General features: G+C 29.8%; 1 protein-coding gene across 1 annotated transcript in view; it reads left to right on the forward strand.

The window, feature by feature from the left end:
* The window catches only part of fuss (fussel), a 53,109-nt gene extending 37,160 nt beyond the window's left edge, over positions 1–15,949 (forward strand). Inside the window, exons 8-9 of the mRNA XM_067288591.1 lie at positions 14,820–14,885; positions 15,029–15,949. Coding sequence (XP_067144692.1) covers positions 14,820–14,885; positions 15,029–15,120 — 158 coding nt within the window. The 3' untranslated portion in view covers positions 15,121–15,949. The remainder of the gene's footprint in view (positions 1–14,819; positions 14,886–15,028) is intronic.
* The last annotated feature ends 3,990 nt before the right edge of the window (positions 15,950–19,939 follow it).

Below are 19,939 nucleotides of genomic sequence, written 5' to 3' on the forward strand. Positions count from 1 at the left end.
GAGGATTAACGGGTTCCATGCTTACAACCGGATAAACGCCTCCCATTTATTCTGTGTTATAAACAGAAAAGAGTAAACCGTGAGAAGGTGGATTCATTTACGTTTTATAGTAAACGTGGTCTTATATTATTAATTTAATACGAATTTTTATAATGAATTTATCCATTTCTATCAATTATTTTGTCTTATAAGCTTTAAAGGATTACGTTATCTCCGAAGGACACCACGTCTCCTTCAAGTTTCTCGAAGGATAAATTAATTGTTTACAAATAGGTGTCGTCAAAGACTAAAAACCTTACTGATAATCGACCGATAAAGACGTAACAATCGCAAATTTTCGAGTTTACAAGAATAAAATGGCGAAGAAAGTTGAAGGAAGAGCGAACCGATTTCATTTTCTATCCTAAAGTATGATATTAAAAGTAAATATTTCGCAAATTGCAAATTGAATAATTAAATTTGGCGTAGAAAGATTAAATTTACATGAAATTACTTCTTTTATCTTTCAAATCGACTTAAATTGTAGGAGCGTACTAAAAACAAAATTCCGATTTACTTAATGCACCTATTTACATTTCTTGGAAGGCCTATTCATTATATTTGATTCCATTAAGATAAATATAAAAAAAAAAAAAAGAGAAAGAAAGAAATAAAGCCAAAAATTTCTTATTGATATCAAAAATTTGTTGTTAGAAATTCAAATTATCCAAGAGATAATGAAAAAATAACCAAGATTTATTTTGTTATCTTAACTTCATTGTTGTTAAAATTATTATTATTATTATTATTTGCACCGTCGACGATCGATTAAATCGTTCGATAACTCGGATATATTCCGGTTTATTTTATCCTTTTATCGAGCAAAAGTATACTGATTCCAATGGATATTTTACGTAGAAATGTCACGTATCCTTACATCTCTTTCGCGCTTTATGTTTCGTTTTATATAATTCGATATGTATACATTTTTAGTCTCCTTTTTTTTTTTTCCTGAATAAATATATAAAAGCTGTAAATAGATTCTGTCGCAAACTACATTGTCTGCTTATGTTGTATTAACGCAAACAAAATTAAATTCTCTCGTCGTAGTGAGAAGTCTTCTTGCTATATTTTTCTTCCATAAAATAAAAATAACATAAAAGCTTCTGTTAAAAAATAACGAAAAGTCTTTTTTTTTTTAATAATTGCATTTATAAAATTCGATAAGAACTTTTATTAACAATGTTAAAACCAGTAATCAACATATAATTACGTTACAAATAGACTTTCAAAGGTTTTTTTTATCGTTATTATTAAGAGAGTTTCTATCTTGCAAATTTCTTATTTTAATTGTTTACGTGAGTGTTTTTCTTTTCTTAATGAAGAAAAAGGAAAGTTTAAAATGTATTTTCTATTTATTAAATGTGAAATAATTCTTAATTAATTTAAATTTAGAAAAAACAGTTCATTTTATAGAAGCTTTAATGACTTTATTTTAAAAAATTGTTGTATTCTCCCTTCGTTTGCCTAAATATAAATAGTTTTTTCTTCGTTTAATAATTTTTATTTTCTAAATAAATTATTTAAATATTTATAAATCCAGTATATACCAGATAAATACCGGAATTTCAATAAATTTGGAGCCATTCCGCACGGTACAGAATATTAATTTTATACCTTAATTTGTAGGTAAGTTGAACCTAAATGCATAAATTCGTCGGGTTTTTTTTTCTTTTTTTTTGCCATTTTTGTAAATATATCGAGCAATAAATTCAATTTGTAGTTATTTAATTATGTGTTGGAATAATAGTAAAAATATTCCCAAATGTTTAAAGTTGTAAATATATAATTTATATTAAATTTAAACCATTAATTCAGCTGAAATTCGGTTTCTAATTTTCGGAATTTTGATTTATTATATGTAGAATATCTCGGTTAATCAATTTATAATCCAAAAAAATTCATTACCTGGTCTAGATTTTCATCCAAATAACTCAGTTGTCGAGATTAACGAAGGACAGACAGATAGACAGATTTCCTTAATTAAAATATAATCATTTTTTTTGTTATAAATCGTTGCAGATATTTACACCATTCTGCTGAATCTATATTCTATTACAAGAGGCAATTAATAAAAATTAATCGTCTCATTCTAGAATTATTATTACCTTTCTAGAACACGCAATTCTATATTAAAGGAAATATTCTTGAAGGAGGTGAATTCATTAGAAGAATCTCAGTCAAATTTCGAGCATGGGGAATAGGAGAATATGTTAAGTGAAAAGTTATATTAATTTAAGAGAATTATTTATTGGGTCTATCTACATGTACAATACACTGCTCTTGGGAAAAAGATAATGTATCAATTATACCAATAAAATTAAAAATAAGTGAATTTCTAATTAATTTAGCTAAATTTAATTAATTCATTAGAAGAAATTTCAAATAACACTTTATTCTCTTGATTGTTGTGTTATTAAATTAACTAAATTTATCGAAATTAGTGTCCTCCTTCCGACGAGGAATGTCATTTGGCAAAAGTTCGGCAATAAATGGATTAAATTAAAACACCCGATAAAAATTAATTCAATCAAAAATATAATCGTGAGATTATTACTTAAAATAAGACACTTTCATCTTAATTTACCAAGCTTTTATTAAGTAAGAAATCTGTTAAAATATAACTAGAAAATACATCTTTGATGCCATCGCCCCGAGGTATTATAACTGACAATCCTATTAAATTTATACAAATTCTAAATAATATGCTTAATATTACAAACATCTTACGAGTTTATAATACACTGATATATATATATATATATATTTTATTATATAACATTTAATATATATGCAGATTTATATACATAGAATGGTGCAATAATGGTGATAGCGTATGGCCACATCCAATATAAATTTATGTAGATTGAATAGATCTTTATATAATACGAAAATTTTAATATTTTCGAATAAAAAAAAAAGATTTATTTTTATTTATTTATTTATATTTTTTTTCCTCGAAAAAACATAGTTATTATTTAAAATAAATTGTATCTGGATGCGCTACTCGGGATAGTCACAGTTCTATATTAACATATTCGATATCATTTTTCTCGGGAAGTAAATTTATCCCCTTTCTATCAAAAATTTCCATTTTTATCTGCAAACTCCGGGCGATATTAGGGTGTTTTTGTTCGGTTTTATCATCGAAACTGCTTTACTATTCACTGGAAAAAAGTATCTAGTTTTCAGGACATAATCCCTTCTTATGCATTCGAAATTTAAATTATTGTTGCATATAGAAATTTCTAAACATGGAAATTTTAAAATGTTTACAATAAATGGGCTGTCGAGCGAGTACCTTGGCTATTTCTTTATTAAAAACACAGACTAATCCTTCACACACAGCTTAGATCCTATATGGAGTTTCCTATACAACACTTCTATATATATATATATATATATATTTTATATACAACAACTCGAGTTTAAAAATAAATAATTTAAAATATTCTATTGAAATTCCTATATATTTTTAATTAAAAAGCTTTGATAATAAACGATAAAAATTATACTTAATAATAATCATTTTAAAACTAGAAAACACTACAAACGTCAATAACAGAATTAAATCACGATAAAGTAATGTTTAGCGTGATTTAACCTCAAGATAAGACGATAAAATAGAAAATTATGATTAAAATCAGTGAAGAAAATAGAAGAAAATTACCTTTCTGGAATAAATATCGAAGTTATAAAATAGAAAAATAATTTTAAATACGAATCTTGACTTTATTTTGTTCTTCTCATACGGATCCTTTTATTAGATTTATTCATATTCAAATGATAAAGTACAGTACCAATCGATAATAAAAAGTAACGTTATAAACCACAGAAAATTTTGCACTACACAAAATTAATTTCTGTTGAATTTATATTAAAATATATATATATATATATATATAAAGTCGATCAGTCAACATATATTTAAATAGTAGTCTGTTTGCATCGTTGATTCCGTGCGACATCTTTTATCTATTCTTACTTCATCATTTATTTTGAGATCTTATTTAAATTTATCAATAAACCATACGTTTATCGCTTCTCTAATTCCTTTTTTCTCTTTCTGGGAATGTCTGAAAAGTTGTTATTCACGACTTCTGTTTAAATCAATCGTCAAATATGTTTCTTTCGTGCATCCGAATCTTTTGCTTTTAAATGTACGATGCGAGTTTATATTTTTATAACCACTTATTCCTTCTTCTTAAATTACATAATTTAACTATAAAGAAGAGAAAATTGTATCTGTAACAGCGTTTTGATTGTACTAAAAATGCAATTGTAGTTGAGTAAAATATCCTCCTTCGTGAGTGATCATTTATCTTCCTTAGATGGAAGATTTCTGTTTAAAAATAGGCCTATTCGTTTCGTTTATACAGGTTTATATAATACGGTAAAATGGAAAAATGTAAGGTTTTTCTAAGATTCTGTTTAATATAATTCGAACTTGACGGTCGGATGGCCGAGTGGTTAACTTGGTGGCCTACCACGATGGATCGAATTCGGACGTTTCACAAAAAAACCCCGGTAAAAGACCGAATATCTGGGTCACCCCGGTAGCCCTATCGTGGGCTTGGCCGAACCCATAATGAGTTTTTTTTTTTAAGCCCTCTTAGCGCCCACGGGATCTATTGTTGAATGGCCTTGAAAAATCTCGAGAATGGGGTCTGACAGACACAAAATTGTCTTGCTAGCCACGACAGAGTAAAATTATTCAATTTGAATTTTATATAAATTTGTAGTAACTACCCCGAGTAAAAAGGTATGTGTAATATGAATCGCCTACCTATATAAATAAATAAAGAAAATATACTTCAAAAGTCGCGTGGGTCGTCTGTGAGACCCAGGCCATTCATTACAAGGTTAAGTTTTACTACATAACACTTCCGCCATCTACAGTCGATTCTTAAAAGTAAAGTGTATCTTTTAACGTTACAATAGTCGCCAGACAATGCTCTATTTTCTTATTTTTTTTTACGCGCGCATCTCGAAATATTTACGAAATGTTACGCGTTATTAGAAAGACCTTTTTCGTTCCTACTCTTTCATAACGCTCCTGTTAATTGTTTTACTGTATTATTATACACTACTGGCCAAGTAAACTGCAACACCACGATAGACTATAGATATTGAAACAATGGAAGTTTCCTTCGTGGTGTTGCATTTTGCCTCTCCAGCAGCGTAATTTGAGACTTAAACCTAAAATGATTAGTTCAAAAATGACTGATATAATAATAATAATAATAATAATTTGATTTTCGAGGCTCCACGAGACGAAGAGGCCCTAGGCGCGTGTCTAGTGTGCCTATCCACTGATCTCCTCCACAGAAAATCTACTAAATTGTGACTTTGCATTGAATAATTCAGTGGTCAACGTGATGTGACATCGAATAAAATATTATGATGGAAGTTTGTGAATGTTTTTCGTGAATTTCATTAATTTAAATTAAAAATAAATATATAAAAAAATTATTTATTATTTATTTCTAATATAAAAATGATTCCTTTATATTTTATTTTTAACTTATATATATTTATTGAATAATATATAAATATATCCACTTGATCGAATTTTGTTAATACAAATTCTATGATTTTAGAAAGTTTTATTTTTTTTATTATAATTTTAACATTCATTTATCAATGAACCTTTTCAAATATTAAAAAATTCTCTCGAATTCGATTCTCAATTTCAAGATAAAACGATAAAATCAATTTTGAAAATGTACTTTTTTTGTTTTCAAAATTTTATTAAAATTTATTTTATCGATAGGAAATTAATTTTTCAATATATATTTTCAATTAATTGAGTGGCATTTCCAATCTTCTCCGTCAGAAAACATTACGAAAAAGTAGACATATAAAACAAGCACATCCCTTTTGTCGGTATAGTGTATATACTCTTACGTCATTTTGACGTCAAACCTATAATAAGCAAGCGTAAAAATGACGTCGAATTGACGTATTGATGTGTACAGTACAGTACAGTACAGTACACCTGTATCTATACAGGGCGCATCCGCCATTTTGTACTTTGGTACGGAGACAATTGTCATACGATGTGACGTGTGTATTGTTTATATAATTTTCCAAGATCCACACCTCGAATAATTTAAGATTAAAGTTGTATTATATCAACTTACACTTCGAAAAGGATACAGAATATATCGTTTTCTAGCGAATTACAGAGATACACTAAAAATTTAAGTGTTCTATAATAATAAAATTTCGACCTATTTAAGTGTAATTACACTTTCAAATACAGCATAATTAACATTTCTTAATTAATTTGTTACGTATATTATTAAGAAGGTATGAATTATATATTAGGTATTGTTTCAAGGGGGAAAGATAATTCTAGATATATCTAGAAATAATAATAATACATAAAATTTTCTAGAATTGTTTTTAATATCGATCGTTTTAACGTTAAAACGACTCTTTGGAGCCAGATTCAAATCCTTTGATTAAATGAAAAATTTGCAAAATATAATATTTAGTTGTGTTCAAACAAAGTTGATTTTTATTCTTTGGTGGAAAAGAACAAGAAAAGCGTAAAATTCGATTATTTAAAATTACTTTAATTTCGATATTTTAAATTATTTAATTTCTGAATTGAGTAAATTCCCAATCGAGTTTTAGTTCAGTGACGATTGTTTTAATTCAATCGTAGTAAATAATTTAATAAATTAAACGTCATTATTATTCTAAAACAAAGAAATTTAACCCTAAAACTTAAATAATTTTAACAAAAGATATAAAATATTTAAAAGATTAATTCTATGGAAAAATATCAAGCGGTTAAAACTAAGAAATTATAATATTATAACTTGTATATTTCGCCAATAAAATCGAATGGCCCGGTAGCGTGTTTTGACAGATAGATGATTACAATTGATACATTTCTAGCTAGGGCCTTCGAGGTGGGGATTTTTCCCCCGCTCTCGGGGCCCTTTGTGGTGGTTTATAGGGGCTGAAACTACTAAAAAAACTTAGTGGTTTCTACCCCTATAAATTATTGTTATTTTTGTCTAAGTTAAATAATTAATAATTATCTTACTGTTAAGCTATTACTTATGCTTAATTATAATGTTATAAATCTGTGTAATACAGTACACATAAGAATTACGGTATACAACTTACGCATATACAATACACTGTATTATATCTTCGTAATTGAATGAAGGCAGAGAGAGGGAAAGAATTTAAAAGAATTTGATAGAAAATTAATTTATTTGGTGGACGACATAATTGAAAATCCTTTAAAGGATAGGATAGGATTAATGGAATAAAGCAACGTAACACATGAGCGATCTGCCAAGGGGGGGATGCCTCCCGGGAGGACTTTCTGTCCCTATTTAGGTGTTAGACACGTGAAGAAAACCCGGTAAACTCCGTGTGGCTAGCTCGTTGGTGAGGCGCGAACCTGCGACCAATTAATTGTCGGTGTTCGGCGATACATTGGGATCGAAGACACTAAAGATAGAAACAGCGCTTGAATCCTTGATCAGTGAGACTTTTTGATCTATATTCCGGTAAAGAAAGAGAAAATAATAAATTTCCCGATAACTTAAATATTATATAAAATTCGAAATGTTTTATAGAAATTATTTATATTTATATGAAAATTTCCTACCATTAATACAACGAAATTACAATAGTCAATCGATGTTTCGAGTTAAATGACTATCTACCCATTACTAAAACAACACCCCCTTCTGTGCTGTTACAGTAGACCTAGTCATTACCTAACAACGCAAAGGGGGGTCGATGGCACTATTACTCTTTCATTACAAAGAAATTTATATGTCATTAATTAGTAAAACTAATTAATATTTAGAATATTCATATTAGCAGTATGAGACATATTAATATATTATAATATACTTTACAGTAGTGTACCATATGTAATCTTGACAAATAATTAACTAAAATAAAGTATAAATTTGATGTTAAAATATGAAAACGATAAAAAGTGAATATATTTTGCTTATTCTAGATTTGCAATTAGGTTTATGAGACATATCCAATGTTATAATGTAAATATTAATAAGACCAGCGGTGCGATTATATTAGATTTATTTTTTTCTAATTGAACTATTCGAGTCACCCAGAAATTATTTCTATAAAATATTCAATTTTTTTAGCCTTCTATAATATAATTTTTTCAATTTTTATTTGAGTGAATACTTTGATTTTAATAAAGAAAAGTTTTAGAGTAAATTTAGCACTTCTATCAAAATCTGTAGGCAATTTTTATATGAATTTAGATAAATATTAAAATGAATTTTATCTAGAATGACTGTAATTTTCTAGTTCGATCGTTATTAATCATTAATTAAATCGAAAAGTTTAAAAAAATCTAATTTTAAACTGTGATAAGAGAGATCAAAAAGCATCCCGCATCATAGAAATCCTCCATTGAAGAGAATCGTATAACGCTATGAAAATTTCGATGATCGAATGATCAATCTGTTTAGAATTAATTATTATTAATTATTTTCTATTTTGTGATAAATTCTACTTCGTTAGAAACGTAGAGGAATAATGTATAAAAGTATTGCGTACATTCGTAGGGGGTTAGACTTACGATTTTCATTCTCGTCGCGAATGCTGCCAGACAATATAATTGTCTGCGGGTGTTTCACAATAAAATTGTTAAAATAATGAGAGTCACGTTTACGGTATCATAAATATTTCCGCGAGAGGATGCAACAGATACCCCCTAGATAGGTATAGGTATATCTCGGGTATCTGTTGGCTCGTTACTGTTACGAAATTGCATAATCTACACTACATTCGGCATACTTATGCGATGGAACGAATCTACTACGTGACTATTTTGCACGCCATATTTTTCTTCCCTGCACAATATATATATTATCTTATTGTTGATAGTATATTTCTGTAGCTATTAATAAAACTTCATTATCTTTTTTCACTTTATTAACATTAATACAGTAAAGGCAATTATTTCATAAAATTTAGAAATTGATCTCGACGATACGAAGAAGAATATAAAGAAGAAAAAGTTTTAATTAATAAAGCAAAATGGGCAGTAATTATTTATCAAGTAATGTTAATTATATTAATAGAGCTATGTATAATAATGGAATTGATAGGCAAGCAAAGTAGGTTATAGCATTATAAAACGAATTCTATAAAGATCAAAGTAGAAATTACTGAATATAAAATCGTTTAATTTAAAATTAAATCGATTCGATTCAAAAATCCTCGATCATCGATCGATCGATCAATTTTTCCCAAAGACTCAAAAACGCATCCTGGCGCCATCTAGATTTCTTTATTAAAACTACTTGACGTGACTTTTTACTCTATTTTTTCATTGTTACATTTAGAAGATAAGACTATTGAAATTAATTTTTAGATCAGTTTTAAAGTATTTTCTTGTCTTTTAAGTACTCCGATGTTTATGTTTAGACATAGGAAAAAGAAAAAAAAAAAAAAAAATCCTGAAACGAATAACATAAAACGTCACAGACATTGAACAAAATCCGATTTTAGATCGTAAAAAAGTTCAAAAAAAAAAAAAAAACTATTTTAAGTTGTAAAATCAAATGTATTCTAGAAAATTTTATTTATTTTTAGAATATAAATTTATTTTATTTCCCAGATTTTTCTAAAATACAGAATTCTGGTCGATTCTTCTTGTGTTTCTCCATATAGACACTATATTTTGTATTCCTTTATGCTGTATTTGTTTCAATGTGGAGTGACTTATATTTTAGTTCAAACACACAAACACACGGAAAAAAAATCGTGTAGACTTTGCAGATTATTTTAAATCGCTGAGAATATTCTAAAAGTTAAAAAAAAACAAAAAAAAATCAATTTAATTGTCTCAGAACTTTACATTTAATAACGAGATAAATGCAATTATAAAAGAAACGAGTTAATAAATAAAAAACAAAGAAGATTCAATTTGTTATATATACATTTACTAATTCATTATTTGTATAATTTATTTTTTTTAAAAAAAATAAAAAAAAACGAATTTAACAATTAATTAAATTACGGCCGTTTTAAATTATTTAATTGACATTCGATCGAAATTTATTTCTTACGTTAAACATTTTAAAGTGTGTGTGTGTGTGTTTTTTTAGAATTTAAATATAAATTAAATTGTATTTAATATAAGTTAAATGTAACAGTATAAAAATTTATCGCCAGAAAGAAACAAAATCGGTCAATTATTTGTTTATTTATTTATTTTGAACTCGTTTCAGATGATTGTCGTTCTTTCTTTATACTCAAATTTACATAAAATTAAAGGAGAAAATAAATGTTAATTTTTCAAATTATATTTTATGTAAGCAAAGAAATTTTATAGAAATTTTTAATGATTTATTTAACCATCGAATATGAAAGGAGAAATAATATTTTTCCAAAATAATTTTATTAACGGCAAGTATTTTGTTTGATAAAATAACAGCAGCGTAACAAAGATACGTCCTTAATTACGATAATCGAGCTTTAAAAGTGACGAATTTCCTGGAATGGCAGCTTTTCCTACAGCTTAGTTTTATGTGTTAACCTCGAGAAAAATGTGTTAGCGGATATCACATAATTTGCTTATAAAATACAGGACCGAACACTTATTACGTGGAATATCTCCGTATAAAATGAAAATACAAATACGACTGCAATCGTGAGGTATTGAACAAAGTACGTGTTCTGTCCCGAATCATCCCGTATATAACAATGCTGCAATTTCTATTCGTTTCCAGTTTATTTATTTTTTTAAAAATAATAATAGTAACTGACGGATATTTATGTATATTAATGATAATATAAATAGCTTACTCTGTTGCCTGTAGCGTGAAAGAGTAGGCCTATTATATTTCTCCACTATAATACTATATATTAACGTTACTATACGTTTCTCTTATTTCTCTTCGTATCTATCTTTATGCAATTATAACAAATTAAAGAAAATAGTTACTTAGATCTAAAATATACCTGTTTGTTGCTCAAATACAATAGCATTATTCTAGTATATACAGTAAAACCTATCCAAAACGGGGGGGGGATAATGCCGTGCGATTCAGGTTTACTCAGGTTTTACTGTATTAAAAATAAAGTATCATCCTCTCCTCATAGATACATTCAATGATTTTTTTCAATGTAAATGGAAGATAAATTTTCATTCTTCAGGGAAAATAAGAGAGACCAACAAAGTCAATAATTCTGATTATAGATAAAGCTGCGAATGCTGCATTTTCGGATGTAAATAATGTTTAATTTTTATCGGTTCTATAAATAAATACGGCAATAAAAGCTTCGAATTGTTTGGATAATAAATAAAATATTCTACGTAGGATTATGAGTATCAGCGAATCAAAATTTTGGAGTTAATTTGAATATTTTAAACGATAAAATTTAATACTTTCGAGAAGTTTGTAAGAAATATTCAAACGAAAAATATATAAAGGTGATGTTTGGTTTATAGAAAATTTAGTACTGAGAAGTTCATAACGCTTTTAAAAGTTATTAATTATTAACTTTCTGTTCTTAATTTAGATTCTCTAAATTATTGTTTATTAATGAGATAAATTTAATTTTTTTTTCTACCCTATTGTAGAGAAGATTGAAAAAATTACGGTTTATATCGTCGGTTATTTTATAATTAAATACTTGTTCGAAAAATTAAGTCATTACACGACACAATTCCATAGAGACCGCAATCTACTGATTGGAAAACAATATTACAGATAGGCGAATGAACAACTGAAGAAAAAAAAAAAAATATATATATATATATATATATATAAGTTATATATTATGCAGATAATATCTAGTCTATGTGAAATATTCCGGTTTAAACACTACAGAATAATATGAAATTACAGATTATTTGCAATAAATATCAATTTTAAAGCAAATACTTTTACATGCCAAATTTATATTTTCTAAGTCATTTCATTTAGCTACAATTTCAATTTTAGTAAGTGCATAGGGAGGAAAACAGATTTCATATAAGTGAGTTATTTTAATGGAAAACATTCTAATAAAATAAAACCTCGGATTGTTTAATTCATTTCGTGACATTAAAATAAATAAATAAATAAATAAATAAGCTACAAGAATATTAAATTGCACTAGAGTATTGTTAATTATTTTTGTATGGTATAAAATAATATTGCCCGAATTTTCGTATTATTATTATTATTTTTATTTAATTATTTATTCACGTTTTTACTCTTTTCTCGCTGTGAACAATAAACGAGTTTTTAAATCTTACCCTGTTTTAGACACTCGTGAAAATTTTGTAACTTGGACTCGAACCCGGTCCCTCTGAGAGTTAGATCTTTACGGCCTCTGCAAAGCGGCTGTTCTTATTATTACGGCCAATGACAGTAGCGAATTCATCTGTCGAATCACTACATTAGGAACATAAAACGTCGGAAACAGAAAGCAGTTTATCTGTTTATTATCTCCTTTTTTCTAATAATTGTAACTCGAAGAGCGTAACCTTCCTCTTTAGAAGTGTTTGATAATTTTCATCTTCAGCTCATTTTGTCAATCCCAGACAGCTCATAACAATGGCGGAATGGCCCACTGGGAAATTAGGAATTTCTCGATGGGTCGTTTGTTTGTTGGCCTTTTCTTATTTTTAATATACGTTACATTTCACTCGAGAAAAATAAATTACTAAACAAAATACAACACGTGTTTACCAGACTATTGTGTTAAATTAAGAAAAGAGAAAGTCTTATTCTAATTCAGGCTGTAAGCGGTCGTGATTTGGCCTATGTGAACTGACATTCAGCCCGTTAGGATGTTCATATTGTAACTTCTAATCTGAAAATAACTGATGACAGTTTAGGTCGTACACTGCCATGATGGAGCCCACATTGTACTAATGCTTGTCACTTCCGGGATTCGATATGGCGCCGTTTACTCCCCTCGAAAGGTTAGAAATTCTGCAAAATCAGTCCAAGCAAGCAATTATAAAAGCTGTGTTCGTAAAATTAAACGAACTCATGCTTAGAAGTGCTAAGCTGAATGATACTGAGACTTCAGAAACTGTGTACAACGTGCGTCCAAAGAAAATTCAGCAGCCAATACAAACATAATTTGATGCAAGCATCAAGGCCAGGTTTTTACATAGATTTTATTTGTCTTTAACAAACAACGGTGCAAACAATGTACAGTACAGCACGGTTCCTGTCCTGCTGTACTTTAATATATAGCACATATTGAGGGGAGAAATTGAACAAATGTCACATGGGTTTTAAAATAAAGTATTAGTGAAACAGTCTATAAATCCTTAATAAACTTATTCATGTAACTTTTATATAGAATCTGCAGCAGTATGTTCGAGTTCTTTAGGGAACCAATGTTATACCGTTTACAAAACCATTAAAATTTTTCCTTTGTCTACCCCATCCCATTAATGCTGAATCTGCTCCCAGACCTTGAAATCTAGATAAAACGATGGGTCTATATAATAAAATATACCTATACAATATTAAATACAAATATATAACTTATACAAATGAAAAAAAAGGGGATTAAAGGTTGATATACGATAGGTCTATACCTGTTATATACTGTATTTCCAGGCAGAAATTTGTTACCAATCTTACGCTGGTTCATAACAAACAGACTGAGATCATCACGCAGTCCGGTCATCGTACATCTCTGCAAGATTCCGGGAATTCGGGGTTAGGGGTCATATGTCCGGGATATAGCGGGTCCTGTCTCTCATCACCCGGCCACCCGCATTGTGAACCTGACAGTGATTAGCACGGAACAAAGGCATTCTTATTGTAAAACGTTAAGAAAAAATCGTTCAGTACTAAAAGTTTGTCGAAAAGTGATTTGGTCTTGAACTTATTCATTTAAGTTGAATACTAAGACATCGCGTAACTTTGTTGTATTACAATAGAATCGAATCAAAGCCAGGTAAAAAGAGGCGATCCTTATACTTGCTTGGCCTGACGGTTGCACAGACAACCTTTGCACTTGCTGCTATGGAGGAGGCGATCTAAAGAATAAAACAATCGTGCTTTGTTCGTTTTTCGCGCCCATTTCTTCCTCTAAATTCCATTAGGTGTACTGAATCGCGTCGGGGACATTATCACTTTAATTTAACCCCACTGTATCTCGAAAACGAAGCAACGAACCCCCATTTTTTGTTACATTTATAGATTCCTCATCTCAATTAATGGAAAATGACAAATTTTAATTAAAATCGATCGATAAAATTTTGAGAACGAATACAATTGTATAAGCCATATAGAAGAGCCTTCGCTAACGATCCACCTCAAATACAGACAAATGAAAATTGAAAAAAATTATAATTATTGTATTTTATTACGCTTTAGTGAACTTATAGTGATTTAAAAGACCGAAAATTTAAATTAAAACATATTATATTTTTTAAATAATGATGATATAAATCATTGTGTTCATATATACAAATACTACATTCAAGCGCTTTGAAAAATTTTGCACCGTATTTTAATATGTAAAATCAGTTTCAATCTTATAATTAAAATCTATGTAATTACTTTAAATGTAGTCGAAAGAAAATAATCTTGATAAACGTTTTCTATTATTAAAAAAAAGAAGTAGAAGAAGGAACATTTTTAATGAACAACGCCTTAAGCTTAAACGGATTTTCAAACATTTCCGAATTTGGTTACATTTCGCTTCACTTGCTAAATGAATATTTAAATAATTTTATACTTAAATAAACTTTTTTACTAATTAATTTAATTAAATTTAATTATTTTTCTTTGTTTTTTTTCCAGATGCCCTTTGTCACGAGTTGGATCAAGAACGGAAAGCCAGATTCGCCGTTCAGCAAAAATTAAAAGGTTAAAAATACGAATAATTATAATGCTTTTAAACCGATTTCTTATTTAAATTTTAATTAATTTAAAAATTTATATTGGGAAATAATAAACTTACCACTTTAAAAATAGCGTGTAGAAATCAAAATGTCTTCCTTGTTTTTCAGAAGCCCACGACGCTTTGCATCATTTTTCTTGTAAAATGTTGGCTTCTCGTCATTGTGCTGAATGCGGTTATAAACCTGTGTTACCGGAATGATTTACGCAAATGACAAGTAACATTTACATGTCGACAGAACAAAGACGGAACGTCGTGTTCAAATGCCATACGTAGTGTTCACGTGGTATACCGACTTTTGCTTAGGAGAGCACGCAATGTATAATACTCTGGAAGTGTCTTTTAATGTCCAGTTGTACATAAAAAGTGTACAGAATAGAAGAAAGGAGGCAGCCACCGTAACAAAACATTGTATAAATATATTTATTCTGTATTATTTTACGCTTTACCATTCCCATACGAAGATTTATAGCGACAGTTACGCTCCTAAATTATTCGTAACAAACAAACAAAAAATGATTTTAAATACGTTTTATAATAGTATTCTGTATAGGCTAAGAGATTATTGCGATTGTTATCACTTTAAACTCTTTATTATAAAGCGAAATGAATTTAAATTCAGGGAAAAATAACGAAAAATAATCATTTTATCGACTCTTTTAAACGAAAAGAATGTCGTTGGTTCGATTAATTATATATATATATATATATAAATATATAACATTCTTTTTGTTATCACGGATTACTTTATATAACTTTTATAAAGTAATCGAGGAGCCAAAATATATTTTGTGAGGCGCCTTAAAACCTTAGTTACGTCAAAACGTATCTCGAAAAAAATAAATAAATAATAAAAACATTGAACTTTTATAATGTAGAAAATTAGAAATTTATTTGTCTAGATAATTTTAATTATATAATGGAATCTCTTAGCCTCTTTTATTATATAAAAAAAGGAAATTTTAATAAAAATCATTATCATTAGCTGTAATTGAAATTTGCATTCACAAAGTTTTATGTTATGTAACTTGCAAAGAAGTGTCTTTGCAAGAAATAGTACTATTTTGACAGCATTTGTTTAATTTTTAAACTTCCTGTTGCAAAATTCTTCATCAGAAGAGCTGTGGAAGATGCAAAGATCCGTTCGAGAATGAGGACAAGACACGAAAGTAGTAAAGAAAACGAAGAAAGAAACGAAACAAATATAGTTCCTCACGTCTTAGGTCAAAAATTCACGTAGATTTATAATTCTCTATTACCATCTCTTTATAAAAAATTCATATTGATGTCCTCTAATGTGGACCATAAGCATAACCTTTGTGTATAATATTAGTTTTAATTTCTAATTTTGAAGACAATTATGCAAATATGATGAATATAAATTCTGTACAAAATGAGTAGAGATCCTGTTTGTACTTTTCGCTTCCCAAAATAAATTATTGGTTTTGTGACTATTGGAATATTGGTTTAAATAAAATTATATTTTAAATTAATGAAAAAAAAGAAACAAGATATAAAAATTTTTATAAAAAACTTAATAAAATAACAATAATAAACTTAATCAACTTAATACTTAAGGTGGCCATCTTTATATCTAAGAAGATTTGTGCGAGTGGAATATCTTTCTAAACATTAATAGGACAATGTGATAAATATTGTTATTTAAAATGAACGGCGAATGGCCCAGGCCAGGGCGGCCAAAGTGGTCAATATCGATAACTCATTTTCGGGGGTCGAAAAATTAAAAATTATTAGTCTAATGGGTCATGAATGTAACAGTTCAGGACGTTGTAAATTTGCACACTATAAATAGATCTTTTCTACGAAAATGGTAGGTGGATTAATACTGGCAAACAGATTTACTTATTTCCGGTGTTGATATTATTAATTGTATTAATAAAAAGAAGGAAGGGTGAATAAAAGGTCAAAGAATCCCCGAAAGAGTCGATAGTCAAAAAAGTTTTCTGACCGGCGGTTTAGGCGTCAACTTACTGCTCCGGGGGACCCGAAATCGAATCTGTGCGAGTAACCCAAGATAAGTTTCGGATATTTCGGTTCTTAAAATAGAGAGCTGAAACTTTGAGGACATATAAAATCATATCACGGATGGCCGAGCAGTCAAGGTGGCAGCCAGCCACTCTGGGGGACCCGGGATAGAATCCGGACGGGTCGAAAAAGACTCAGAAATTTTTCAGGTGATGGTCTGTCCGGATATGTACTAAAATGTGTTCCAATATTCACCGACGAGTTTATCCGTGCAGCGACTGATGCACATCGCACTCATCGACTTGTGGATATGGTTACCTTTGATGAAGTAGGGGAGAGTCGTGCAGTACCGACCACCTTAATAGTTTTGGCCGTAACCAGCAATAACCACAGACTAAGAAACAGGGGGAAGCACAAGCTATAAAAAAAGGGCATCATACATTATCCAAGGAGCTTCAAACTCTGTGATTCAACGTCGGATTAGCGCTCCCATAAGATGATGCTCGGAGTTAACTTGGCCTTGAAAACAAGGAATGGAGTTTTGGTCAACACACGACGAAGTTATATGAATCAATAGATGAATATCGTTCATTAGTTTCTTTTATATTTGCAGAATAGGCTAGAAGTCACGAATTTTCTGTTGTTTGGGAGTTCTTGAAGATTAGAAAAAGGGCAACCAAGACGAGAAGGTGACAGTGTCCCAAATGCCCCAATGTACGGGCGCCCCTCGCCCAATGTAAGTCTCGGGAAAAAAATGATTTTACAACAGTAATATGATACCTCAAATAATGTTTCATAAAGTACAGAATGAGATTTTGCTAAAAATTTGCTTAAAGTACTAATTATTTCTAAAATAAAGTAGTGCGGGTAGTGCAAATATTGTCGTCCAGTACCGACCAGTTACTGTTCTAAGGTGTATTAAGATCTTAATGAATTGTTTTAGTGATTTTTATTCAAGCAAAAAAAAAAAAAAAAAAAAAAAACTAAATTCTTTGGCAATAGCAGATGCCGAATCCTTATATGCAATACAATGTACCCAGTCTTCTTGGATGAACTTTTAATCCCGATCTTGAATAAAAAAGTAGTTGTTTTTCCATTTCTTCATCGAAAGTCCTTTTCAATCAACCCATCTGAAGGACCATACTTATATATTTGCCAACTTGGATTGCTCTCAATCGATGTATTTATTTTGTTTTTGGAACTGAAAACGTCGAAACTGGCGACAAGAACTTCATCTATTGCCATTTTAATTCCAGCTTTGGTCCATTTTACTTTCCTCTTTATCTCATTATACTTTCCGATATTTCTCGTGGTAACATGCCACGTGGTAACATTTTGGAGATTGTCCGTTGTATACAGTTTTATATTGTGAAAATAATACGTTTTAACTTAACCTAATATTACTGTACTACAGATAAAATAAATTTTAAAATGAAATTAACTACTCATCCCAAAGTAGAATTAAAGCCGCTAAAATAAGTTTTGGCGCATTAAATACCAACAAGAACACTCTCTGGCTCGTGATTCTTACAACCTTAACCCAACAAAATAGTCCCTAAAGTACAGTATATGACTATATCGATTATATTCTTATGCGTATGTCTGTAGAATGCTACTACCTAGCTCTAGTAGCGAAAATAAAGGTCGGTATTGTAGGACTCTCCCCCAACATGGCCGCCTCCGTGGTTATGTCATTGACACTGTTTTTATAACTCGTCTTTATTAACCCAAATTTATTTTGACAAAGTAAGTCAGCAAACGCCGATATATATGTTTGCTTCCGCCATTTTGTTAGATTTCCAGAAGCACCAGTAAATGCTTATTAAACTGATGCGCATTGAATGTACTGCACTGTATATTCGGAAATCTGTTAAAGTTTCGACTATGAGCGAAGCGGAGGTAAAAACAATAAAAAATATTTTCATTTCTATAAAGAATTTTATTAATTAATAAAATTTTAAAATGATTCAAGTATATAAATTAGTTAAAAGTACTTGCACGTTAAGTCTATTTAATTACTAATATTCAAAAACCTATAAATAAACATCTAATCATTTAAAAAAGAATGTTTCATTAAAAATAATGTTTACAAATATGTTTATATATTTAAACCTTTCACTTTATTCATTAATGTAGAAAAACATTCGGTTAATGTTACCTTAGGTTCCGAGATGGGGACGTAGGGATTTTTTCCCTACGTCGGCGACCGCGACGGGGAAAAATTTTTTCCCTAGACTCGTGACGTCGACGCCCTCGAGAATTTTTTTCCCCGGTCGGTTTCGACCCCGACTTCCATGTTGCCGAGTATCCTGTAACCTCGAAACGGCGACGGTGTGTGTAAATTTGCGACGGTAGAGGGAGCCTTTTCGTGACGTCGTGCGAGAGTAATATCGGCGGGAAATTCATAGTGGTGTTACGCACGAATATGCAAATGCTCGATCTGTGACGTGATTTCTGTTCGTTTCAATGCAATTTTATGCAAATTGACTACCAGTTGGAAACGTGTGCTGCCGTGTTTTGCGATTTGGATTATGACTCGTGTTTTTTTTCGTGACGATTTTTCGTTTTCAAATTAACTCTTATCGGATAATAATTGTGGTTAATATTTCTTCTTGCATTAGTAAGTATTCTTTTTTTTTATTTTATTTTTACAATTTTTAGCTAAACGTTAGACGAACCTGTAACTAGAAATTAAGGATAGGCTGTGTTTTTTTCCCACCATTCCAACCTCCCCTCGTTTAGTTATTACCGATTGTGTGGAAATGAGCGGTTCGGTCGATTTGATTTGCAACGACGAATTTCGGTCGAAATGCACTTCCCGTGATTTTTACAAGTCGATGGAAGACGACCGTTTGGAGTTAGGTGTACCTCCCTTTGTCGATAGCGCATTTAAATTTGCTGTGAAATTAGGCATACAGCCGACTGAGTCCGTTTGCATTGATTGTGATTCCTGGCCTTCCAGAAAACCAGGCGAGAGATTTCCAACTTTTGCCCAACACTTAAGCAACACTTGTCCGGGCAGGGAAAAGTGCCG

Source organism: Centruroides vittatus, unplaced genomic scaffold (genome assembly GCF_030686945.1).
Source record: "Centruroides vittatus isolate TY-2023 unplaced genomic scaffold, ASM3068694v2 scaffold_861, whole genome shotgun sequence".
NCBI lineage: Eukaryota > Metazoa > Arthropoda > Arachnida > Scorpiones > Buthidae > Centruroides > Centruroides vittatus.